At 45.1% G+C, this 25,609-nt stretch overlaps 1 protein-coding gene and 1 long non-coding RNA gene across 35 annotated transcripts; one reads left to right on the top strand and one right to left on the bottom strand.

Annotated features, from left to right (window-relative positions):
* Positions 1-805: 805 nt before the first annotated feature.
* On the bottom strand, positions 806-9,892 carry LOC125515307 (uncharacterized). Of its 25 annotated transcripts, none has more exons than XR_007286954.2 (11): positions 9,356-9,890; positions 8,769-8,888; positions 7,634-7,803; positions 7,307-7,485; positions 6,803-6,899; positions 6,173-6,241; positions 4,575-4,762; positions 4,150-4,267; positions 3,110-3,206; positions 2,406-3,036; positions 806-1,269 (listed from the first exon to the last, which is right to left on the bottom strand). XR_007286954.2 is itself a non-coding variant. In XM_087528860.1 (7 exons), the coding sequence occupies exons 2-6, from the start codon at positions 8,883-8,885 to the stop codon at positions 4,623-4,625; spliced, it is 549 nt and encodes a 182-aa protein (XP_087384986.1). In that variant the 5' UTR covers positions 8,886-8,888; positions 9,356-9,786; the 3' UTR covers positions 4,274-4,416; positions 4,575-4,622. The 25 variants fall into 25 exon arrangements, 4 of the variants coding, with proteins under 4 accessions (XP_087384986.1, XP_087384987.1, XP_048536712.2 ...); XR_007286958.2 differs by having other exon boundaries at positions 4,575-4,636; positions 9,356-9,889; XR_007286945.2 differs by having other exon boundaries at positions 4,575-4,738; positions 9,356-9,888.
* A 70-nt stretch (positions 9,893-9,962) lies between these two features.
* Positions 9,963-16,411, top strand: LOC125515104 (uncharacterized). 10 transcript variants are annotated; one of them, XR_015608883.1, is made up of 16 exons: positions 10,204-10,338; positions 10,417-10,555; positions 10,954-11,009; positions 11,151-11,288; positions 11,441-11,520; positions 11,622-11,760; positions 11,847-12,166; positions 12,257-12,381; positions 12,691-12,777; positions 12,855-12,933; positions 13,064-13,138; positions 13,244-13,335; positions 13,723-13,842; positions 14,457-15,019; positions 15,177-15,236; positions 15,983-16,411. It is a non-coding gene; the product is annotated as an uncharacterized LOC125515104 (long non-coding RNA). The 10 variants fall into 10 exon arrangements; XR_015608891.1 differs by having other exon boundaries at positions 13,064-13,335; positions 14,470-14,566; positions 14,641-15,019; XR_015608890.1 differs by having other exon boundaries at positions 13,064-13,335; positions 14,464-14,566; positions 14,641-15,019.
* Positions 16,412-25,609: the final 9,198 nt, after the last annotated feature.

Raw genomic sequence — 25,609 nt, 5'->3', positions numbered from 1 at the left:
TCGACCACACCTTCCCTCTCCTCGCCGGCCTCAACCTCAACAACCCCTCCCTCTGCCGCGACGCCATCAACAACGTGCTGCTCGGCTTCGGGGCGGGCAGTTGGGGCACTTCGCAGGGGGAGGGGCCGTTGGCCGGCCGGCTGGCCACGCTCGCGGTAGACGCGGTCCGGCTCCGGCGGGAGGGCGGTGCCGGCGTCTCCCAGCGCTTCGACATCGACGTAGATCTGACCGTACGGGTGGGGATAGTCTACGAGAGCCCAGGGCGCTCCTCCTCGCGTGCAGTAAGCAGCCCGAGGTATTACCAAAGGAGAATTGCTCAGTTTGCCTCGAGGCTTTCAAGGCACAACAAGAAACCTTGAGTCTGGCTTGCCTGCACTCTTTCCACCGCAAGTGTATCAGAAAGTGGTTCGACAAGAAGGCCACCTGCCCAATATGCCGCCAGGACATGTTTCCCTACTTGACCGAAGTCACCAAGGCAGAAGTTGGAACCGCTCCTGGCCTAGGGCCTTGATCACACTCAAGATAACAAGTGTGATTTCGTGTATGAGTTTAGGAGTTGCTGCTCAGAACTTTTGCTAGGGCTTAGGATCATGGTTGCCACTTGTGACCGTAAGTGTTGTAGATATTATGGAAAACTTAACTCTAAATGATGAGATACGGATATTACTTCTTTATACTTGCGACACTAGAATTTCTTTTGCATGAGATTGTTTGTTTAGTGTGGTTGTTGTCTTGTTGAATTGTGTTGCCTAAAAATTATCCACACAAAAAAGATAAAAATGAGTGAACAAACACATGTCCAACAAAAACAGAATTGCAAATATACATTCAGAACTACTCCCTCCGTTCCGAAATAGTATATGGCGTTAAAGAGTTTTCCGACAACCACCAAAAATCGCCTAAATGACCTGTCTGCCCCTCCCAGGTCAAGGGAGCGAAAGAAGCGACTCGTTACAGGAAGTGAGCGAAGCGAATCGTTACAGGGAAATAATAGAAACAGAGGAAACAATCTGAATCTCTGCGGCTTGCTCATCGCCGGCCAAGAGCTCGCCCATCTCGCCCTGCAGATCCTCACCCAGCAGATCTCCCAGGTTTCGCCGTGGCTGCTTCTCCTAGCCACCACAAGCAGCAGCCGGGGCCCCAGGTTCCTGCCACCCAGGCTAGCAGAACCTGGGAGATCTCCTGGCCGTTGCTGCTTCTCCTCGCCGCCACAAGCAGCAGCTGGAGTCCCAGGTTCCTCGCCGGCAGATCTCCCAGGCTAGTAGAAACCTGATCAGGGAGTATTCAGAGAGATGATCCATATAACAGTATGATGATATTCAGATTGAAGCAGAAACATAATGGAAAACAGTCCAATCTTAAAAAATGGCCTGTAATTTTATCATTTACTCCAAATCACGAAGAAACGAGAGGGCCCGCATATGTCCAAATCATGAATCACAACAAGAAACTCTAAAGTTGAATGATGTGAAGTGAATGAACTAAAGAGGGACCAAGCATGTTGTGTGCTGTATGTACTGTATTTGCTACTGCTGCTAGCAAGCAGTGCAAGCAAGCACTTGCTACAGCTGCTAGCAGTGCATATTCCTTTAATATTGCAAATCAAGGAATAGACAGCAGCAATTTGCTTCAAGTGTCAAATGTGTATTCATGTGAGGCTAAACTGCTATTGTATCTAATCCTGCTATTGTACTTATACACGTGCTGGAGTACTTATGTGCTGCTATTGTACTTGTATATATTCCTGCTGGAATACTTATGAACAACTTTGTATTGGAGTATTGTCAAGCAACACAAGCAAGTTAAACTAAATTTATTTGAGTTAAGCATCTACTGAATTTTCACAGATTAAGTTAAGTTTGCAAATTTGCAAGGAGTATAAGTTCAGTTTGCAAGGAAGTAAATTCAGTTCAGTTTGCTTGCAACCCAATTTCAGAGTACTTCTTGCAAGCAAACTTACTGCACTGGACACATTAGAGCAAGTAAGAATTTTAAGCAGCAAGGAGTAGAACAAAGAACCTGTAAGCAAATAGGGGTACAACTAGAGCAAACAATCTGTAAGCAACTGATTTTTTTGAATTTGAGTACTCCACTTAAGCATTTACTGAATTTTCTGAAATTATTTAAGTACAAGTGTTCAACTGAATTTTGACAATCACAGCAGTCTCAGGATTTTTTACAGCTACTGGGGGCAACAATTACATCAGATTTCAGTTAAGCAACAATTTTGTCTTGGACAACAATTATAGTTAAGCAACAATTATAGTAGTCTCAGGATTTTTACAGCTATTTCCAGGCAAACAACAATTAAATCAACAATAGTTAGAAAAATTGCAAGCAAACAACAGATCTAGCACACACACAACAAGGAAGGGAGGCAGGACGGGGACGACAAGAATCGTCACCTGAGAGGGGTCAACCCGGGCGGGCGGGTGCGCGCGAGACGTACAGCGGCACGCGATCCGCGAGAAGACGGAGGTGAAGGCATCTTAGCTTCACCGTGCGAGTACACCACCACCGTGCTCCCCCTTCGCTGCCTTCGCGCCTTCTTTCTCCACCGTCACCGCCGTCGCGGACGCTAACAGATCCATCACCGCCGCCCACGGATATGTGCAGCCGCAAAAAAAGAGAGACCTTTCATCTCGCCCACTATGCTGTGGCTGCGACCAGCTGTGGCGCTGGCAAGAGCGAGGAGCACGTAGGCGTCAGCAAGAGACAGGGACGGGAAGTGCAGTGGAAGAGGAAGAGAGCGAGTGGGTGAGGAAAGAGCGACTGCTACGGTCGGTGGAGTCGTGCGAGTGGGAGGGTAATTTGGGAAAGTGAAGAAAGTCTGTAACATGAAATAAATTGAACTAAGATTGCTTAAACGAGGTATAAATCGGAACGGAGGGAGTAAAATGGAAGCGATGTTGCTACAGCTCTCCTTCCCCTTCCTGCTCGTCACCCTTTTCCTGCCGGCACCACCCCTCCAAGTCACTCTTCCTGCTGGCATAAGATTGAAGCCTGCCTTCTGACAATTGCACCGACAGTCAGTAGCTGCAGAGAAGGGCATATACGTTATTTAAATGATGATATCTTCTGCAATTGCTGAAATGATTTCAAAAATTACCTTACATGTGATCCATGCATTTATTCTTTGAAAATTAAAGTCCTGCAGGCGGTGGGCTGCCACTTTGATTTTTTTTCTGGGCCTGCAATCTGTTTCACTGGGAAAGCAACAAACATAAGTAATGGATATAGTTGTAAAAGTTTGAAGCATAGGAGGCAGAGGTGTTACTCATTTAATTTTTCTTCGTTAGATGGCGGTGAGGCAACAGTTTCAGTGAAGGCATGCTATGGTAAGTCGATCGACATGAGAAAAGTAAGGGATGAATGTCCATTTGCATGTAAGATGGTATGCAGCACTACAGAAATGCAAGTGAAAAAGCCAACAATACCGTGATTACCTCATTTATTGATACATTTACTGTTTAAATAGGAGACATGGCTTGGCGCACGTTATCCACAGAAGCGGTAGGCAAACCGGAACGAATAGCCAACATGAATCCCAATAAGATTAAGATTTAAACATGTAAACACATGTTTATGATAGAGCAAAATTGTACATTCATAATTGATTTAGCTCAACTTGAGTTGTGGCAACTCGTAACTGACAAGGACAGAAGTTGTTGAGATTACATAGATAGAAGTTTAAAGTGACATGTAGCATAAATCTAAATAATATAGTGGAGTCGATGTCGAGGTGAAACATCTGGAGAAGTATCTTTTGAATTCATCAGCTCCTTCGAGGCGGCACAAATTTTTAAGCAACGGCAGATCCCAAAGCAATTTCGTAGAGTAGAGTGAGTAACCAAACCATACGAACAAGATATCCTACTTCGTTGATCTTCGTCCACATGATCTAGGTGGATTGAGTGATTACCTGGGGGGGGGGGGGGGGGGGGGGGGGAGGGGGAAAGAACCTTGACCCTGTAATGCTATGGAGTGAATCGAATTCTACTCTCGACAACCAAAAATTGTCCGCTCATACTAAAAAGTGTATTCATCAGGCAACTTAGTTATATTATGTTCTGAACTGTGGTCCATGCAGCATTTGTAGGCAAAAACTGACCACAACATGAGCAATATGATGCATAAAGAATATCCTACCTGAAGATTCTTCTGGCTAGGACCCAACATCGACAGTTGCAACGAAAACGACTTCCAGCTCTGCTTGTTGTTGATTTAGTTAACCATATTGGGCTAAGCCGCTAAGGTCAACCAGCATCTGTAGCAGGAAAATAACTATTTTCAATGTGAACAGGGCTCGATGGCCTCATCACTGGATGAGCCGTTGTAATAAAATTAGCATTCGCTTGGCAGGCTTCACTAAGTTTATGATGGCAACAGTTGATAACTCAACTAACATGAAAACCCCTGTACAAGTAGAAGCAACGCTAATTATGAACTCACCGTTTTTAATGCAGGCTATAGCATAACATAGTTAATATAGTGGATATGAAGTAAAAATTCAGTAAAATAAATAATTAATGAAAACATGCCAAGCTCCAGCGTACACGCACACACGATGTTACCTGAGGCGGCAGGACGCTATGACGTTGGAGCCAATGCCATCAATCTTGTCACCCCGGACTCCCTGGAAGTTGTGCACCGGTAAGCGCGAGATAGATGCTGGACAGGAATGGCGGGTGGACAAACAACATTGGTGGCCGAAGAAGTGGTAGGGCTTGGTACAACTCTGGAAGGATAACATAAAAAGCCACTAATAGCATTTTAATAAACTAGGTAGTAGGCAACCTGGTACAATTGGTAGCTGGTAGCAAACCATGAACTATAAATTAAAAAAGGTTATAAAATTAGGCAAAGACAAACGGGAGTGAAGACATGTACTGAAGATCGGTCCCTTTATTTATCCCAACAATAATTAGCAACTCGGGATATGGAAATTTGATCAGCAATATGTGTAAGCAATTAAGCTAGCTTAATAACAGGACTTGATAAACTAATCATGGCATTGTGTATATTTCAGTAACTATAGAATTCATGTGGACCAATCAGGAAGAATGAGCAGCTGAGCGTGCCCTTGATATATACTTAACCATCTTTCTCATAACCCAATGTATCATGTAACTAATTGAGTTACTTTTGCTTTTTTGTATGACACATGTTCATAAGAATATGAATTCAGAGAATGCTTATTTAACTATATATTAAACTTTGTTATATTCTGATGTGTCTTGTTAGGAGTGGAGACTGACAGAATGCAGAAAGGGAGAGAGTAATACAGCCATACGTAATAAATTAACACCTATCTGCCTTTAGTCCTTTGAAGCTGGCTAAAGTCCAGCAGAAAGTATAAATGATGACCAAACCATGAACTCTCTCTGAAGAGTAAGAGAATGTATAAATCCTGATCTAAAAAGTCATGCATAATAGGGCGCAAACTATGCAGAGGGAAAATAGTTAGAAGAAGACATCAGTCTCGTGCAGGCATACATATATGAAAATGGCAGGTACCCAAACAAATGATGCACAAGTTTCACAGCGACCACACATACAATGAAGTAATAGGAAGGTCGCCGTGATCCTAGGAAACAGAGGAACAAAACTATTTTGTTTACAAAGATGAATCAGCAGAAAGAAAACCAACACAATGGTGAACTACGAACAAGGCGTCGCAAAAACACCACAAAAGGAGGCAACAGAGGAAAAAATCTCAGGAAAAAAGCTACTTCTAGTCCCTAAAAGCCCCACCCTCTATAAGTAACATCATAGTCTCTCGATGTGACATGGACACATTGCCATATAACTAATCATGGGTGAACACAGGCTTTCGAGGTATATACCAGCAAAAGACAGAGTCTCACCCTATATCTTTTTCGTAGGATACAATTGCACAACACATGGAATTGTTCTCGTTTCAATATGAAAGGTCATCGTGATCGATCTATAGCATTGCACAAACTAACATCCTAGTCGATATGTGGGTTACACTAAAGAACGAGTGAGCAGTTCTACCACCAGGAAGAACACACCTGAATGCAAAACAAGCATGCCTATGGATTTTACATGATAACCAGAAAATTACGAAGTTACCAATGAACACAAAATAAGCGAAGGCACATAAAACAAAAGACATGATAAAGAACAAAGAAGAAAAGATGGATTATACCAGCTGATAGCCCCATGCCCAATAGTAGTCCAGCAAAGAGAATACCACATACAACCAGTGAAGCAAGGACTGCAAAAATGAGTTGACTTGATCAGATGTAAGCAGTGACGAACAGACTATGCTACTATGTGCTACAAAAGAAGTCAATTGCGACTATAAGAACCGCATATTATATGTGCACTGGAAGTCCGAAACACACATCTCAAGCAAAATAATGCATACACTTGCCACTGACCAGACAGAGGACACATCTGATCTGACAAATGAAGAGTTCAACATTCACTTATGACACTACAAAGAAGGCAACACAGGATGCTAGACTAACCAATCGACGCAGGAAAAAACTACTTTCTGAGAGGCAAGGCACTCCACTTTCTGAGAGGCAACGCACTCCTCGAATCTGGCTCTCCATGCCGTCTACATCACAAAGAGAAAAGCAAATACCAAAATAGGCCCCAACAAAGGAGAGAAATCGATGGGTGGTAAATCTGGAGTAGGAGGAGTAAGAGAGAGACTAAAGTAGTGTACCCGCACAACATGACCAATTCAACCATTATATCAAGCAAATGGGCAAAAGAGAAGGAATGTGCCATTTATGGTCCATTCAGTGCATTCATAGATCTCACGCACCTAGTACCAAAATTCTCAAATCATGGATAACAACCTAGACGGACCTTCAGTTTTTATGCATCTTCCAAAGTTTGAAGTATATTCAGTCACTGGAGATCTGAAGTGGAATACTTTTCATTAATAGTTTGCACCACATACATGACTCAAAACTATACAAAAAGGTTATCAAAGGCACACACATCAGTGATTCGTTGCATAATAAAGGGTACAACAACCAATGTTCCATTAGTAAATGAGTAACAAAATATAATAGTTTCATAAAGAAATATGACGGCAGATACTTGCCAATAGACAATTGTAGAAATATAGTGAGTGAACATAATATTTATTTGAAAGATAGAAAGTTAAAATGTATGACACAACACATACGGTAGAGTGGGGTCAATGTAAAAGCATAATCTAGGTACCAAACAGACGCGTCAATTTTTTGTGAAATTATGAGATGGCAGTACTATAAAAAGATACTGACACTCAATTCACAGTACATAAATAATTAATCCATACCCGCAAGTCAAAGATATATTTCACAGTGTTACCAAAGCCATCTTGAGAAGCAAATACCAGCACTTCAAATATACTCATAGAATGGTAGCTTTTGCCAATGGACTACCATGGTCCTGATAAACATTATACATCATAATCCTTGCTGAGTAAATCAGACTTCACGAGACACAAACAAACTCCTGAGAATAATCACACAATTTCAACACTATATCCCAGAATTTCTACATCTGAAAACAACTGAGAGAAATATCAAAACTTCAACACCATATCAGTGCCCATTACAAGATTACTAATGGCTGGATGACAGAAATAGCAAAGAAATCTCACCGTTGGTTGAGAAGTAGAGGAGGCGGTGCTGCTCGGGTGATGAAGCGGAGGAAGAACTGCTCAGGCGAGGAAGTAGTGTTGAGGCGACAATACTTGAGGGCGGCGCTATCCAGGGAAGATGACTTAGTCGACACGTCGCTGCTTGGTGCAGAGGATGAATAGGAGGCATGCTGCTCAAAGGAGAGGAGGACCAATTACACAACATAACATACAAATCAAAGGACTAAATCAAGGGTGCAGCCATGATAAACCAAATGTAAGCCACATGGATCCTCAGATAACGACATACATATCTGAAGCATGTGCATGAGTGTTAGTGGCAAGTGGGCGCAACACATCGGTTCTTGTTCAAGTAACATCTAATAAATGATAAACAAACTATTTCAAGATTAGTTTCACAACAAATTCTACGTCCTCTACTGATATAACAGACCAAAAAAAGGAAGCTTAGGCAGATTATTGTGGATATGGGTCTAGATATTTCCTAAATAGATCCAGACGTATAAAGTAGAATCCCGACAAAGTAGATATGCTATGTATCTTAGTGTCCGATACTGCAACTAATAGATATAACCCCAGAACCAGCTATTAGTTATTTAACATCAGGTAGCGGTTCTTGATAAGTTATGAATGCTGGGGATGTGAATGCTCTGATAATGATTAACTGGTAGCCATTCCTTAAAAAAATATTAACGCCCACCATTTTCCATCACTTGGTCTTAAAATGTAATGAAATGAGAGAAGAATAAACAAATACGCGACCAGAATGCGAGCAATAATATCAGCTCCTTGTCAGTGTTCAATTGTAGAGGGATTTAATCATATTTTGTTAAAAAATGTAAGGAATAGCATCGATATAGAAAAAATAGTGTACTTATCAATAAGGTGGTATATAAACATGGAAACTTATATTATGTGGAAGTGTCCCAGGGCAAACCCAGCTATAGAAAGCAGCAGTAACAGAAATTGCAGAAACAAACACAGCTCAGCTGGTGAAACTGAATTTTCCTACTACAAATGTATGAATTCGGTAAAAAAAAATATGTATGTACCCATCTTAATTCCACTGGAGTGATGATGCTAACAAACAAAACTACCGATGTGTGAGGTTTCAACCTGTTTTCAGAACTTATACCTGTCGAAGAATGTCGTTTGTAATTCTAGTGCCATGGAGATCAAGTGTAGTAAGCCGCCAGCACTTCTTGAATAAGGACGGTGGTAGGGAATTAAGACCATTGTTCCTTAGATGCATAGTCTGTTGGAAGAAACTTTTTACAATAGAGAATAGAAATATGCAACACAGCTACACAAGAGACAAATAATTGTCTGTTTACACTACAAGATAGCAATTATTGACCAAATAAAACAAAACCAGTCAGTCCAGTCCATGCTCAAATTTAGTAAATATATCATGCAATACCACCAAAGCCTCTACTCTACAGAAAATAACTTCCTATAATTTCTTAATATCTTCAACACCAAGTGCAAGGTTATATGGCAGATGCAATTTACATTTTCTGCTGTCTGCAGATTAGAACGGACATCTAAACAACACATTTTTGAAGTAGTAACTAAAAGCGATGGCAGTACCAGCCACAACATCTAACTAAAGTGCATAATTTAATCCATCAGCATCCTAACCTTGGTACTGTGGTGCACGTCACTCCTGCTATCTAGTTTAAGTGTCCCCAACACAAGTCCTTCAGAAAACAGATCACTTACCCAAGTGCGTAGAGGAGGCTAGTGGAGGAGAAGGTGCTGCCGGGAGAAGGAGCTCCCTGGAGGAGGAAACGGGTGCTTGAGGATGTGGGCTGGTAGAGAATGGCGGAACAGCTGGGTCGCGGTGCTGCGTGGGGAGGTGCCTCTGCTTGGGGTGGTCACAGGAGGGGGGGCGGGGGGGTGCTCGGCGACGGCGTTAGTCGGGGAGGAAGCGGAGGATGCTCGGCTGCCGGTGCTGGGAGTTTGGGGAGGAACCGACATAGGCTCGCCTCTTGGTGGCCCGGCCGGGGACGAAGACGACGCTAAGGTGAGGTGGTTGGGGCCTGGGGGCAGCGGACGGTGGTCGAGGAGGAAGGCGGCGCTGCGGTGAGATGGTTGGCGGCGACGGAGGGAGGCCGTCGGTGGGGATGGTCGGGTTGGAGGGTAGAATGCGGCGGAGGGTGGCCTGTGGCGGCGCGGAGAGTGGTAGTCGGCCCCGGCGGCGGCAGTGGTTCCAGGGAAGATTTGGGGGCGGCGGTGAATTTGGGAGGATTGGGGATTTCTTTCTTCTTTTGGGCCGAAAATTTTCACCAAATAACCACAGTGCTGCTGGTCATCCAAAACAATAAGGTGTGCATCAAGGTCAATCGCTCGCTCGTGCCACATCTGCAGATTTTACTGTCGCGAGGGAGGACAAAAACAAACGCTCGCACCCTATTCTTTCGTTCCCTCCTCCCAGCTAGGGTTCCCTCCGCCGCCGCCTCCCCGCCCCGCATGCTACACCTCCTCTGACGCCTTCCCCTCCCTCTCGCCTCGTCTCCCACCCACCATGGCCGAGGTCGCCGACGCGCCCCGTCACGCAGCGCCTGGAGCCTCCACCTCCCTCCTCCCTCTGCTGCCCTCAGCGGCGACCTGCGGCCGCTCCTCGCCCGTGCTCCAGCCGCCACCCTCGTGTTGAAGCCTTGAAGGTGCGGGCCCAAAAGGAGGCGCCGATCCCTCCCTTGCAGGTACCCATACCTCTATATTAACCTGATTTGCCTCCTCTGCCCCCTTTGATTTAATCTCCTACGGTGAATTGGGCGAAGGAGGAGCAAGGCACCAAGCCTCGAAGGTCACAGCCTGATGGCGCCTACCCCGCCGCTTCGGCCTGGGGCCGTTGGGGAGTCATGGCCGACATCGGCCTCAAGTTCTTTGCCTGATGCTGTCGGCCAACATATACTATAGGTAATGTATGAACCAAAGTATTGTACTGCCAGCCTCTTTTAGTCTCTGTGTGCATAATGTGGCAATGAATCCTAGATGCTAGAATGTGGTAGTTGTGGGACTTCATTAATTATTAGGAACTTGACAGTCGTTAGTTTTGAAATGTTGATGCTATCTGAACTTCGCCATGTAGGTGCTGAAGGGTAGTATCTCGGCGGTTCATGTCACATATGTGCTTACGGATTTGCACTGAATCTGCTAATTGTCATTGTGAAGGCTGCAACTTTACTAAACAAGATGAAATATGATGATGCATATATTTTAGTTTTCAAGGAGACAAATCATAATTGTTGCGTGCATATCAGGTGAAGCAAACTTCATAGTGTTCTTTCAGCTAATTCTCTTTGAGGTTTGTGTAGGTTTTTGATTTTTCACGACTCGTGGACAGTTGCCGGGAATGCACCCAGAATATGCGGTAGGCCAAAATTTCTCTACATTTATATCATTCCATAGAAAAAGGGAAGCTGCATAAGAATTATCAAGTCGTTGGATATGTAAATACATACAGATGTAGCTTGATTTGGTCTTTGAGTTCTTTTTTGCACGGGATCGATAGGTGGCTGCATCTGGAGGTCGTCGCCGTGGTGATCGCAGTAGATCGTGTAATGTCATGGCATAAATCACAGAGACGTTCCTCTGTTCTTCTTGCCCTTCGAGTCCGCACCAGAAGCAGGGGTCCTCATCGATCGATCTCGTAAGCATCTGCCTTGCAGAATCAAAATCTTGTTATATATATATATATATATATATATATATATATATATATATATATATATATATATATTCGTGTTCTTTCCTGGAATTTTCATGGTGACTGAATAATATATGCGGTGAGGATGAAATTAGTCTCGGTTCTGTCGGCGTTAGCCATGGTGTTGTTGGGGTTCTTTGTCAGCTTCTCTTTGCCGGCATCGATGACGCCCAATGTATGATAAGAAACATCAAAAGGTTTTCATATTGGTATATTTCCTTCAAATTAACTTGGCATCATGATAATTATATTGGTCATGTATGTATGCTACTTCAGTGTGGCGTACAGCCTTGGAGTAGCAGCGGACAGCGGTGCTGCAAACTCCAGCTCCAGTGGCATTGACAGCAGCTTCCTGGGCAGTCTGTGGGCACCGTTATTCAGGAACAGCAGTAGCACCTTAAATGCCACTTCAGGGGTACATTACATGCATACATGTAGTTCTGAACTTTCTGAAATAATGCAGTTTGAACTTTCTAAAGAAATTACACTACATGTTTGCAGATGCCTTAGCTTCTCCTCACCATCGACGACCTCCCCTCCTCCTCGCACCAGATTGAGCAGCAGGCTAGGCAGAGCAGAGCGGAGCAAACGGGTCGTGCCAGAACCAGCATAACACGGTCGCGGGCGGTGAGGGCGAGGCTGAGTCGCTGGACTACGGACTCGTGGAGGAGGAAATCCAGGGCTCGGGTTTCATCTACATGGTTGACTGCTCGGGTGCTGTGCAGCGGGTCAGTGCTTGGACGCTCTTCAAAGCCTTCATCTTTATTGTCTCGTACACCTTTGGCTACACGCTCGGCCAACATGACGGCCCATGCAGCAAGGTAACTACTACCGTTCGTGCTTGCACTTATATTAATTCTGAATTTCATTCGTGCTTGTACTTGTATTAATTCTGAATTATTTTAGTCCAGTTCTAGGCCGGCCGCAACCACGACATTGACGGCATCCATAACAATCATGTATCCTTCAACATCTGGATCGACTACTGCTCCCTCCTTGACTACGACGACGGGCTCATCGACATCACAGTCTCCAGGTTGTTCCCTTTTCTGTTGTTTGTCCCTGTTACTAAATCACTCACATGCTTGCTTTCTCTAAAAAAATCGCTAATTACATTGGATCATTGTGTTGTGCTGATGAAAATAATTTTGTGTATGTGTATGTGATTGCATTTTTTGTTTGATTGATATTATTATGGTTACTCACAATGTACACTGGGCGATCAAACTAATATCCATATATCTTACATCAATATTATAGTTACTGATGAGATAACTTGTAAGGAAAGACCATGGTAAATGAAGAGACAACAGTACACTGACTTTTATCTTTGTGAGGTCTGTAGCAATATGGTCATTGATGCAACAAACAAGGAGAACAAGTCCAGGTTCATCAATCATAGTTGTGAACCAAACACAGAGATGCAGAAATGGTTAGTTCTATTGTACTTCTTATTTTATATCCATGCTGATGACCATGATATTTGCTACTGGTCTCATGTTATTTCAGGACTGTAGATGGAGACCAGAGTTGGAATGTTTGCTCTTCTTGACATGGAGAGAGGGGAGGAGCTGACATATGACTATAAGTATGTTCATTCAGTTTCCTGGTTACTTTATAAGTCTTTCTTTTGATTATAAACAAACTTGTTTCGGCTTGCTTTATTGCATTGTGCACACAAAACGGTTGCTGCTTCTAATCTCTGTCCTTGTCTACAGATATGTCCAATTTGGAGCAGATCACAATTGTCATTGGGGATCTTCAAACTGCAGAAAAATGGTTGGCATGTCTAGGTCGATCAACTCATTTGTTCTCCCCAATGCGTCATTCCTCATTTGTATATATGTTTGTTTTCGATTCACACATTCGGTTCGTCCGTCGATCCCTTGCGTTCACAGGAAGACAGGGCTTCTGGCAGGAGGGGATCTGCTTTTCCTCCTGATCTTCTCCGCAATTGGGAGGTTGAGCCATGGCCTACCCGTGCTTCTAAGTAAGAAAATAAGGATGCACTGATTCTCTATAAGCTTGTCAAACATTCTCTATAAGGTTGTCAAACGACTTGTGGAAGACGATGCAAATGGGTGAAAATAGTAACTTAGAAATAGAAAGTTGAACCAAATAATTTAAGCCTGTGAGATACTCTGTTCATGTATTTTTAATGGAATCCTTTAAAATGATATTATTACCAGTATGTGGATTTGCATTTCTTTTTAACTGTCCAGCTCCTAACCATTGTTGCTTTGTAGTGGCCGTTGATGAGAACAACTTTTAGTTAGATTTCCTATCGCACACTGAATTAATACAATGTATGCGTTTACGTCTCATCTCAACTATGTGATACCGCAAAAGTTGAGCGCCGTGATAATTCACCATGCAGATACTTCATTGGAGAAATGTATAGCGATAATTCACTTAGGAGTACAATTTCAGTAGTAATGACAAGAAGCGACAGTGGGACTACAACACTATGTTTCATGTGCCTTGGAGATGTGAACGGGTATATATCTCACTTGCAAATATGGTCGCTTCTTTGTACCCTATACATTACTCTCTCCGTTCCGAATTACTTATCTTGGATTTATCTAGACACGGATGTATCTAGACTCATTTTAGTGCTAGATACCTCTGTATCTAGACAAATCTAAGACAAGTAATTTGGCACGGAGGGAGTAGATATTTTGTTTTTTGAATTTTTGGGCCATGCTAATTATTTGAGTAATTAGGGTCATCCTAATTATTTCCAATTTTAGGCCATTCTAAATTATTTGGAATAGTCTGCCAGCATTGCTGGAGATGAATCCAATAGAAAAAAGTGTATATAATCCCCACAAGCAATATTTCTGGAACCATGTTATTACCACATATTTTAACAAAAATGAACATGATTAATTCAAATCCTTATTAAGATAGGGATAGATACAAATGGTATGATTTTGCAGTACTTAATGAATTAATAAAAATAATGTTTCAGACAATTCCTTTGAACTTTCCTTCAAAAGGATGAATTTGATTACCATATTCAGAAGATAGCTAAATGATTCAGTTTAGTAACTCTAGATGTAGCATGTTTTGTAATAATGGGGAGATGTTTGATTGTGATCAATGCTTCAGCTAATAGTTGCAGGATTCTTTGTCTGCTTGGAGTGCCCCGATGCAGGCTCAGTCCACATGAGGAGCGAGCTCGCTGTGGATCTTACCCTTGTGCCAATGCCATGGACAAGGTGCCCTCTCCACCTCTTCTCTCTGTGTGTTAGTGTGTTCGATTTGAAGCTGGTGCTCTGTTCGTAAAGCTCAGGGCGGGGGCAGGAGGTCATGGCGAGCCCGACGCCCATAGGCAGAGGCAACAGGAGTTGGTGGAGTGGCGGATGCGGCCGGTGTCGGCAGTTGAGGGAGGCTTGCCGGCCGGAGTGACATGAGTAGTCCGATAATCGCGTCGCAAGAGGCTGCTCTCCTTTGCCGAGGTTGCTCTGCCTCTTTCCATTGTTTCCTTTTGTGCCGTTAGATTGTTGCTCGTCACCTGTCATACATATGCCTGTGGGCCTGTGTGTTTCTTTGTAGTCCATATCATGTGATTCACAGCCTGCTCTAAAATTTTGTTTGTGTTGGACAAGTCGGCTACTAATTCCAGTTTGTGTGCGGTTGCGTGTGTGAAGTGGCTGCCTTGTGCAGTTGAGGTGCGCATCGATTTCCTTTTCATCAAGCTTTACTAGCTTCAGTTTAGTTTCATTTCCGCATTACTTCTTTTCCGTATGGGTTGGAGTGGGAGCTATGATATTCTCTTTTGAGTTATGACTATCTGAATGGGTACTAAGCAAACAATTATATTTTTAGGAACAAAACAGAAAAAGGAAAGGAGTCAATACAGACCTGACCAGCAGGAAAGCACATGTGGTGAGATGCATTGATTCCTTTTCTTTCTGAAGTACTTGTTGAACAATTTACACTTATACATCTGGGTGTAAGAATGTGCATGTACGTGTTATTCACTTATTTGGTTTATGTCAAGCTATGTGTCAGCCTACTCCTTACTTCTGCTTCTTCTAGAAGCATAATTTTTGCTTGCACATTATATAATTACCAAATGCATAATTTTTGCTTGCAGGCTAAATTCTGTTATATGGTATGTGATATGCAAAATCAAAGACACTGTATATTGATAGTGTCCCATGTTACTTAAATCTATTTGAAGTAACATTTCCATTATTATCTCCCGTTCCCACTAAAGTGGTTTCAAAGGAAATAGAGCGAATTGACCAACTTTTTCTATACATACGTTGATAGCTCATCCAGCATGATTGAGTAAGTTTTTTCATAGTTTTGTCAAACACTTGTTTGCAATTATTTTTGATGTATACTCATGGTAGCCGTCCTTCCATTTAGAATTTCTACATATACTCTCCAATTAGGGATATATATGAATCGCTCGATACTTATGGTAAAAACAAGAGTTGTTTTATATGAATCACTGTAAATAGTAATTGAATAGTTTTCAATGCTTATGTAATCTCATTCATGAAAATGTATATTGTAATCGATACATGCCATTTCGATGCAGCTGAATGTTAGCTTCAAACAACTCCATCATGCGAGCAGATTTGTCCCCTGTCTAAATACATCATTTCATTTACTGATTTTAGGTCTGCTATGGGTGTTGGAGGAGATAGATTTTGGTCCATCAGAGTCTACTTGGAAGCTGACAATACATGCTATGCCTCTGTTCAGACATGGGTCCTATTTGATAATAAAGCAGGAACCATGGTGGTTGGATACAATGCAATACTTTGATAGCTGGCCGAATCAATCCATCCCATGAGTGAAGAGTATACTTCTATAATTTCCTACAAAATATATGGGTAAGCATTCTCACTTCACTAGCTTGTTTATTAAGAGGTACAAGTGGGTGGCCAGCTGCATACTCTAGATGGCAATGTCAAGACCTATCTTATTTAGATTTATGTTGGTTTGTTGATTTCATTTATTTTCAATGGATGGATATTAAGAAATTTTTATATCGTCATTTTGTGGCTGGATGAACAAGGAGCTGGAAAAAGTATTTGCAAAAATAATGGTTGCTTATTACAGGGTAAACCCAATAAATTTGTATGTTGCATTTAGATGACCTTATCTTTGTTTCTGGATTGATTAGTTAAGCCACTAACATATCCTTATGTTATATACTCCCTCTCGGAGTATCTAAATAAACTAGCATTTCTAACTCAAGCTATGGAGCGACATTGGGGACCAAACAAGGTGGCATAATGTGCTGAGAAAAGATAGGGGCGCACAAAAACGCCTCAAGAGGCGCATGAAAGTGCGCCCCAACCACTAGTTGAAGTTATCTTGGATGAGCTGGCTGGAGCACGCTGGTTCTTCAAGTTAGATTTGCGCTCGTGCAATCACCAAATTCGCCTGGCGGCAGAAGGGGAGGAGTACAAAACAGCTTTTTTTTAGAATCACAAAACAGCTTTTCAAACACATTCTGGCCATTTTAAAGGTGGTGCATTTTGGCCTCGGTGGAGCACCCGTAACCTTTGTTGGGCTATGAATGTCACATTACAGTACAGCCGGTGTTACGCCTTTGTGTCATGGTTTTGTCTGTTTTTTGTCCGCTTGGATCGGCCGAGCGGACGAACGCGTCCGTTTTTTGATTTGGGTAGACCGATGCGCTCAATGGGTGCCAAACCCATTTTTTCCCACGCAAAAAAAGAATTTTCGAGAACATGTGGCCGAAATGAACATAATTAAGCATTAATGGTCGGTGAACCACAGGTCGAATCCACTTAAAAATTAATTAAACATTAGAAAAAATACCACACCCGCACCCGCACACTGCCCTAGTCCCTGTCCTTGCCCTAGCATTTGTCGCCGTCGCCGGTGAGGTTGATGAATGTTGGTGGTTGCCCAGCCCACGCGAACGCCTCTGCCACGGTGCCAACGCGGCCTCTCCGGCGTCTGCTGCAGCGGTGGTATTGCGGTGCGCTTCTCCTCACGCTCCCACAACATCTGTTGCTCGCTGCCGGCCTGCTCCTTGACGAGCCGGTGTTGTTTCCGCCGCTCCAAGTGGCTCTCCTCCTCCTCCGGCGTCGCGTCGAAGTGGACGGGGCGCTCTCACCCACTTGCGGACCGCGCCGGTCCATGAGTACGACTCGTCGGGCCAAGTGAGCGGCGGCGGCGACCGCTTACGACTGGCCTCAGGCTCGGCCATGGGCTGAAGGATAGGCCGCAGCGGTCATGGGGGGCGTGGACGGAGTCCCCCGCAGCCGACAGGGCGAGGGCCTGCTCCAAGTTGTCCCAATGCGCGTACTCCTCGAGCCAGCTTTCCTCGAGCGCGCATTGCAAAGCCGCCTCGAGGGCGGCCTGGTACGCGGCCTCTCCTCCTCCTATGGCAAGACTTTTGGGGGCGGTGGGGGAAAGGCATGGTTGACCTGCACGTCGCGACGGTGCTCCTCCTTGTGCTACAACGCGAACCAGCGCTCTTAGTTGGGATAGTCTGATGCGTAGGCACGGAGTGCGCGTTGCTTCGGCGTAAGGAGCTCGCGGTGCCGGCGAACCTCCTCAGCGCGTCCTGCGACGAGCACGGCACCGCCGGAATGGAGATGCACTGCGGGTCCAGATGCCAGTCGGGCGATAGGCTAACATCTGGATACTGGAGAGGCTGGTGGTACTGCCAGTGCCCCCGCGCCTGGTGAACTAGCATGTACAGCCACTCCCGCTCTCGTGGTGACCCACCGCGTCGATGAGCCAGCGGCGGACGAGGAGGAGGCGCGCAGGAGGAGCTCGCACCAGGGCAGAACTTGCCCTTGCCCTCGCTGTTGAATAAGCCCATGGCACGCTAGGGTTTGTGGTCGCCGGCGAGGGAGCAAGAGCGGTCAGACGTGGAAGGATGATGGAAGTGAATAAGGCTACCCCCCCCCCCCCCCGCACGCTTGCATTAAAAAGGACGGTGACCCGGCGCTTCCACCCACTGCCAGGCGGGCCCGAGATTGGTGGTCGCGTTTAATACGACCGCTGACGGTGGTTGGTTGACCGACAGGTAGGTCCACGGCGGACACCGATAGGACGTGCGCCGTGTTTGTTTGGTGACCGCGTGGACACAAACCAGACGTAAATTTGGGCCTGAAATGTGTCCAGACCAACACCGAGCGGACGTAGTTTGGGTTTGGGTCCGCGCGTTGGACCGGCACTTGGGTCCGTTTCGATCAACCCAGACGTATAAGTGGGGAAAATTTTGGTTCGCCGGCTGGAGTTGCTCTTATATAGTAGTAGATCACTAAAGGGAGTACTTGAAAAGACATGTTTCCCCCTGAAAAGACACTATTCATGCCACGGACACCCGCACCCCCCTGTGTCACGCGCTGACGAGCATTGCCACGTCCGCGCGCTGGTGTTCATTCCAGAATGGCGGCACCGACGCTGAGCAGCACCACGGCGTCCACGGAGTAGTCCGTGAGCCGCTGCTGGAGATGAGGTCGGCCTTGCCAAGAACATTCTCCGGTGGCACACGTGCGTGTTGATACGTCTCCAACGTATCTATAATTTTTGATTGCTCCATGCTATATTATTTACTGTTTTGAATGTTTATGGGCTTTATTATACACTTTTATATCATTTTTTGGGACTAACCTATTAACCCAGAGAGCCCAGTGTCAGTTTCTGTTTTTACCTTGTTTTAGGGTTTCGAAGAAAAGGAAAATCAAACGGAGTCCAATTGACCTGAAACTTCACGGAACTCATTTTTGGAAGGAAAGAAGCCCAGAAGACTTGGAGTGCACGTCGGGGGATCCGCGAGGAGGTCACGAGGCAAGGGGGCGCGCCCACCCCCCCTGAGCGCGCCCTCTGCCCTCGTGAGCCCCTCGTGGCCCCCCTGACGTACTTCTTCCGCCTATATATCTCCATTGTTGGGTTTCGTAGTAATTTCAAAAAAAATTCCTACGCTCACGCAAGATCATGGTGATGCATAGCAACAAGAGGGGAGAGTATGATCTACGTACCCTTGTAGATCGACAAAGGAAGCGTTTGGTTGATGTAGTCGTACGTCTCCACGGCCCGACCGATCAAGCACCGAAACTACGGCACCTCCGAGTTCTAGCACACGTTCAGCTCGATGACGATCCCCGGACTCCGATCCAGCAAAGTGTCGGGGAAGAGTTCCGTCAGCACGACGGCGTGGTGACGATCTTGATGTACTACTGCAGCAGGGCTTCGCCTAAGCACCGCTACAATATTATCGAGGACTATGGTGGAAGGGGGCACCGCACACGGCTAAGAATATGATCGCGTGCATCAACTTGTGTTTCTCTGGGGTGCCCTTGCCTCCGTATATAAAGGCTCAAGGGGGGAGGCCGGCCGGCCATCATAGGGCGCGCCAGGAGGAGTCCTACTCCCTCCGGGAGTAGGACTTCTCCCCCAATCCTAGTTGGAATAGGATTCGCGAGGTGGAAAAGAGAGAGAGAGAGAGAAAGGAGGGGGGCGCCGGCCCCCTCTCTCCTTGTCCTATTCGGACTAGGGGGGAGGGGCGCGCGGCCCAGCCCTGGCCGCCTCTCCTCTTCTTCCACTAAGGCCCACTAAGGCCCATATAGCTCCCGGGGGGTTCCGGTAACCTCCCGGTACTCCGGTAAAATCCCGATTTCACCCGGAACACTTCCGATATCCAAACATAGGCTTCCAATATATCAATCTTTATGTCTCGACCATTTCGAGACTCCTCGTCATGCCCATGATCACATCCAGGACTCCGAACAACCTTCGGTACATCAAAATGTATAAACTCATAATATAACTGTCATCGTAACCTTAAGCGTGCGGACCCTACGGGTTCGAGAACAATGTAGACATGACCGAGACACGTCTCCGGTCAATAACCAATAGCGGAACCTGGATGCTCATATTGGCTCCTACATATTCTACGAAGATCTTTTATCGGTCAGACCGCATAACAACATACGTTGTTCCCTTTGTCATCGGTATGTTACTTGCCCGAGATTCGATCGTCGGTATCCCATACCTAGTTCAATCTCGTTACCGGCAAGTCTCTTTACTCGTTCTGTAATACATCATCCCGCAACTAACTCATTAGTTGCAATGCTTGCAAGGCTTAAGTGATGTGCATTACCGAGAGGGCCCAGAGATACCTCTCCGACAATCGGAGTGACAAATCCTAATCTCGAAATACGCCAACCCAACATGTACCTTTGGAGACACCTGTAGAACTCCTTTATATCACCCAGTTACGTTGTGACGTTTGGTAGCACACAAAGTGTTCCTCTGGCAAACGGGAGTTGCATAATCTCATAGTCATAGGAACATGTATAAGTCATGAAGAAAGCAATAGCAACATACTAAACGATCGGGTGCTAAGCTAATGGAATGGGTCATGTCAATCAGATCATTCAACTAATGATGTGATCCTGTTAATCAAATGAAAACTCTTTGTCCATGGTAAGGAAACATAACCATCTTTGATTAACAAGCTAGTCTAGTAGAGGCATACTAGTGACACTCTGTTTGTCTATGTATTCACACATGTATTATGTTTCCGGTTAATACAATTCTAGCATGAATAATAAACTTTTATCATGATATAAGGAAATAAATAATAACTTTATCATTGCCTCTAGGGCATATTTCCTTCATCCATATACCCTAAAAACATCCGTGAGCACAATAGATCGGGAGTTTTGCCGCCAGAAGCCTCCGTAGCCACCGAAAACCAATCTAGACCCGTTCCGGCACCCTGCCGGAGGGGGCAATCCTTCTCCGGTGGCCATCTTCATCATCCCGGTGCTCTCCATGACGAGGAGGGAGTAGTTCTCCCTCGGGGCTGAGGGTATGTACCAGTAGCTATGTGTTTGATCTCTCTCTCTCGTGTTCTTGAGGTGATACGATCTTGATGTATCGCGAGCTTTGCTATTATAGTTGGATCCTATGATGTTTTCTCCCCCTCTACTCTCTTGTAATGAATTGAGTTTCCCCTTTGAAGTTATCTTATCGGATTGAGTTTTTAAAGATTTGAGAACACTTGATGTATGTCTTGCCGTGGATATCTGTGGTGACAATGGGATATCACGTGATTCACTTGATGTATGTTTTGGTGACCAACTTGCGGGTTCCGCCCATGAACCTATGCATAGGGGTTGGCACACGTTTTCGTCGTGATTCTCCGGTAGAACTTTGGGGCACTCTTTGAGGTCCTTTGTGTTGGTTGAATAGATGAATCTAAGATTGTGTGATGCATATCGTATAATCATGCCCACGGATACTTGAGGTGACATTGGAGTATCTAGGTGACATTAGAGTTTTGGTTGATTTGTATCTTAAGGTGTTATTCTAGTACGAACTCTAGGGCTGTTTGTGACACTTATAGGAATAGCCCAACGGATTGATTGGAAACAATAATTTTGAGGTGGTTTTGTACCCTACCATAATCTCTTCGTTCGTTCTCCGCTATTAGTGACTTTGGAGTGACTCTTTGTTCCATGTTGAGGGATACTTTTATGATCCAATTATGTTAGTATTGTTGAGAGGACTAACACTAGCGAAAGTATGAACCCTAGGCCCTGTTTCCTATCATTGCAATACCGTTTATGCTCACTTTTATCATTAGTAACTTACTGTTTTTATATTTTCAGATTACAAAAACTATTATCTGCTATCCATATACCACTTGTATCACCATCTCTTCGCCGAACTAGTGCACCTATACAATTTACCATTGTATTGGGTGTGTTGGGAACACAAGAGACTCCTTGTTATTTGGTTGCAGGGTTGCTTGAGAGAGACCATCTTCATCCTACGCCTTCTACGGATTGATAAATCTTAGGTCATCCACTTGAAGGAAATTTGCTACTGTCCTACAAACCTCTGCACTTGGAGGCCCAACAATGTCTACAAGAAGAAGGTTGTGTAGTAGACGTCACGCGCTCATGTCCACGGTTTCGCTAATCCAACTCAAGCTCGGGCTGTACGAATACTACAACAAGGGCACGTATGGTTACATCACAATGATGATACATGGCGGGCCCCTTGAAAGGAAGCTGTGCGTGTATTTCTCCCTTTTAAAGAAAAAATTCTCAACTTCATCTCAAAATTAATTAGAAAACTTTTTCACAACACGTGACCATCACATCCATCTCAAAAAGAAAAAGAAAAATCCTAAAAATATATTCTTAAAATGGAAAAGAAACAAAAGTCTCACTTCCATCTTTCAAAAATAATCTCAAAAAATATCTTTCCAAAAGAAAAAAAGTCTCAATTTCATTTTCCAAAAAAATTAAAAAGTTTCTCAGTTTCATCTTCCAAAAAAATTTAAAAAGTTTCTTTTTCTGAAAAGTTTCTTTCTAGGGCCATCCAGCATGCGCCACGTGGCCATGTTGGTTGGCCACCATTCTCGCGTAGCTTAATGGGTTTGACATGCATACACGAAAAAACGACGCGCTGGAGCCCGGCTGTCTCAACGATGTCTTCGAGGCCAGCTCGCCCACTGTCGTTGTGGGCTTGTGGCCCATTCGCCGCCCATCGGGGGCAAAATTTCGTGTTTTGACCCTTTTCACGTATAAAATCGAGATCTGACCCCTGTTTGAATTTTTTCGAAATATGACTCTTTTGCTACCGCCACAGGGCTCGGCGTAGGGTCAGGCAGCCTACCGCCAGGGGTTTTGGCGGTGGCATGGACGGCCCACTGCCGTTACCTAACGGCCAGCGCACCACCTCACCGCCAGGGACCCCGCGGTAGCATAAGACACCCTACCGCCGTAGGGCTCGGCGATAGGGTCGGTGCATCTGGCACCCGTTCTGTGACGAGGAATGTGCAATCCAGGCCGGTAGGGTTGCACATCCTACCGCCAGGGCCTTTGGCAGTAGGGTCTTACCGCCATGATGTCTGGCGATAGGGTGTGCAACTCTACCGCTGATTTGGTGGCAGTTTTGGTCACAGGAGGCAGGCGTGCGAGGGGAGGCCCCTTACCGCCAGAGGGTGTGGCGGTAGGATGTACAAACCTATCGCCATGGGGCCTGGCGGTAGGCCCCTAGTACATTTTTTGCACCTCCTAACTTCTCTTGTCTTCAATTTTTTACACATAACAATTCAATACTTATAAACATGAAGCACATAGCAATTCCATACTTATCACATAGCAAGCACACATCCACAAATCCACAAATAAGAAAGTTGGTTACATAGCAAGCACACATCCACAAATGTTTCACGAAGTTTTACATAGCAAGTTCAACAAATACGAAACAGTTTCACGAGCAAATGGTTCACGAAGCAAACATGAAAGTTTCTAGTTCAAGGGCACGACATGGCAGCAACTTCAGTCCCTCCTTCCCCTCTTCGCGGTCCGGTCCTTGTTGGTCTTTGATCGCTTCTTGGCCGCCCTTTTGCGGTGAGTAGGATGGGCTTTCTGAAACGGGGATGGACTCTTCCAATCCTTCTTCGGCACATTCCTCTTCTCACGCTGGGTTGTCTGAGTTGGTGGAGGTTTGTCTTCATCATCGTACTCCTCCTCATCATCGTCCTCTTCCTCTTCTTCAACATGTTCTTCTTCTGCTCCCTCTTCCTCGCCCTCTTCTTCATCTTCCTCTTCATCATCATCGTCCTCACCCTCCTCCTCGTCATCTTGAACCGCCATATACGACGAGGCGGCCTGGCTCGATGAAGTGAGGCTATGCATCGGTGTTGCAGGAGCAAAAACATCAGCGGAGGAGGTGGCACACCCAAGCAGGGCCACAAGCTTGCAACATTTTTTGACGAACTTCTGCAATGAGAACGAAACAATAAGCATAATATGGATCAACTTTATTGTTAAAAACGAAAATGAACTTAAGAAAATGAACTCCATGTTACCTTCACCATTATCCTCAACTTGTTCTCACTAGCTCGAGTCCCCGGGGATAGAACTAAGTGTTGGGGAACGTAGTAATTTCAAAATTTTCCTACGCACACGCAAGATCATGGTGATGCATAGCAACGAGAGGGGAGAGTTGTTGGAAATATGCCCTAGAGGCAATAATAAATTAGTTATTATTATATTTCCTTGTTCATGATAATCGTTTATTATCCATGCTAGAATTGTATTGATAGGAAACTCAGATACATGTGTGGATACATAGACAACACCATGTCCCTAGTAAGCCTGTAGTTGACTAGCTCGTTGATCAATAGATGGTTACGGTTTCCTGACCATGGACATTGGATGTCATTGATAACGGGATCACATCATTAGGAGAAGGATGTGATGGACAAAGACCCAATCCTAAGCCTAGCACAAGATCATGTAGTTCGTATGCTAAAGCTTTTCTAATGTCAAGTATCATTTCCTTAGACCATGAGATTGTGCAACTCCCGGATACCGTAGGAGTGCTTTGGGTGTGCCAAACGTCACAACGTAACTGGGTGGCTATAAAGGTACACTACAGGTATCTCCGAAAGTGTCTGTTGGGTTGGCACGAATCGAGACTGGGATTTGTCACTCCGTGTAAACGGAGAGGTATCTCTGGGCCCACTCAGTAGGACATCATCATAATGTGCACAATGTGATCAAGGAGTTGATCACGGGATGATGTGTTACGAAACGAGTAAAGAGACTTGCCGGTAACGAGATTAAACAAGGTATCGGGATACCGACGATCGAATCTCGGGCAAGTATTGTACCGCTAGACAAAGGGAATTGTATACGGGATTGATTAAGTCCTTGACATCGTGGTTCATCCGATGAGATCATCATGGAACATGTGTGAGCCAACATGGGTATCCAGATCCCGCTGTTGGTTATTAACCGGAGAGTCATCTCGGTCATGTCTGCATGCCCCTCGAACCCGTAGGGTCTACACACTTAAGGTTCGGTGACGCTTGGGTTATAGAGATATTAGTATGCGGTAACCCGAAAGTTGTTCGGAGTCCCGGATGAGATCCCGGACGTCACGAGGAGTTCCAGAATGGTCCGGAGGTAAAGATTTATATATGGAAAGTCTTGTTTTGGTCGCCGGAAAAGTTTCGCGCATTATCCGTATTGTACCGGGAGTGCCGAAAGGGGTTCAGGGGTCCACCTGCCCCGGGGGGCCACATGGGCTGTAGGGGTGTGCGCCTTGGCCTATATGGGCCAAGGGCACCAGCCCCAAGAGGCCCATGTGCCAAGAGATAAGGGAAAGAAAGAGTCCTAAAGGGGGAAGGCACCTCCTAGGTGCCTTGGGGAGGATGGACTCCTCCCTGGCCGCACCCTTCCTTGGAGGAAGGGCCAAGGCTGCGCCCCCCTCTCCCTTGGCCC

Source organism: Triticum urartu, chromosome 6A (genome assembly GCF_056163025.1).
Source record: "Triticum urartu cultivar PI428250 chromosome 6A, HENAU_Tu73, whole genome shotgun sequence".
Classification (NCBI taxonomy): domain Eukaryota; kingdom Viridiplantae; phylum Streptophyta; class Magnoliopsida; order Poales; family Poaceae; genus Triticum; species Triticum urartu.
The sequence above is the reverse complement of the archived record's forward strand: the minus strand, read 5'-3'. Positions and strand labels throughout refer to the sequence as shown.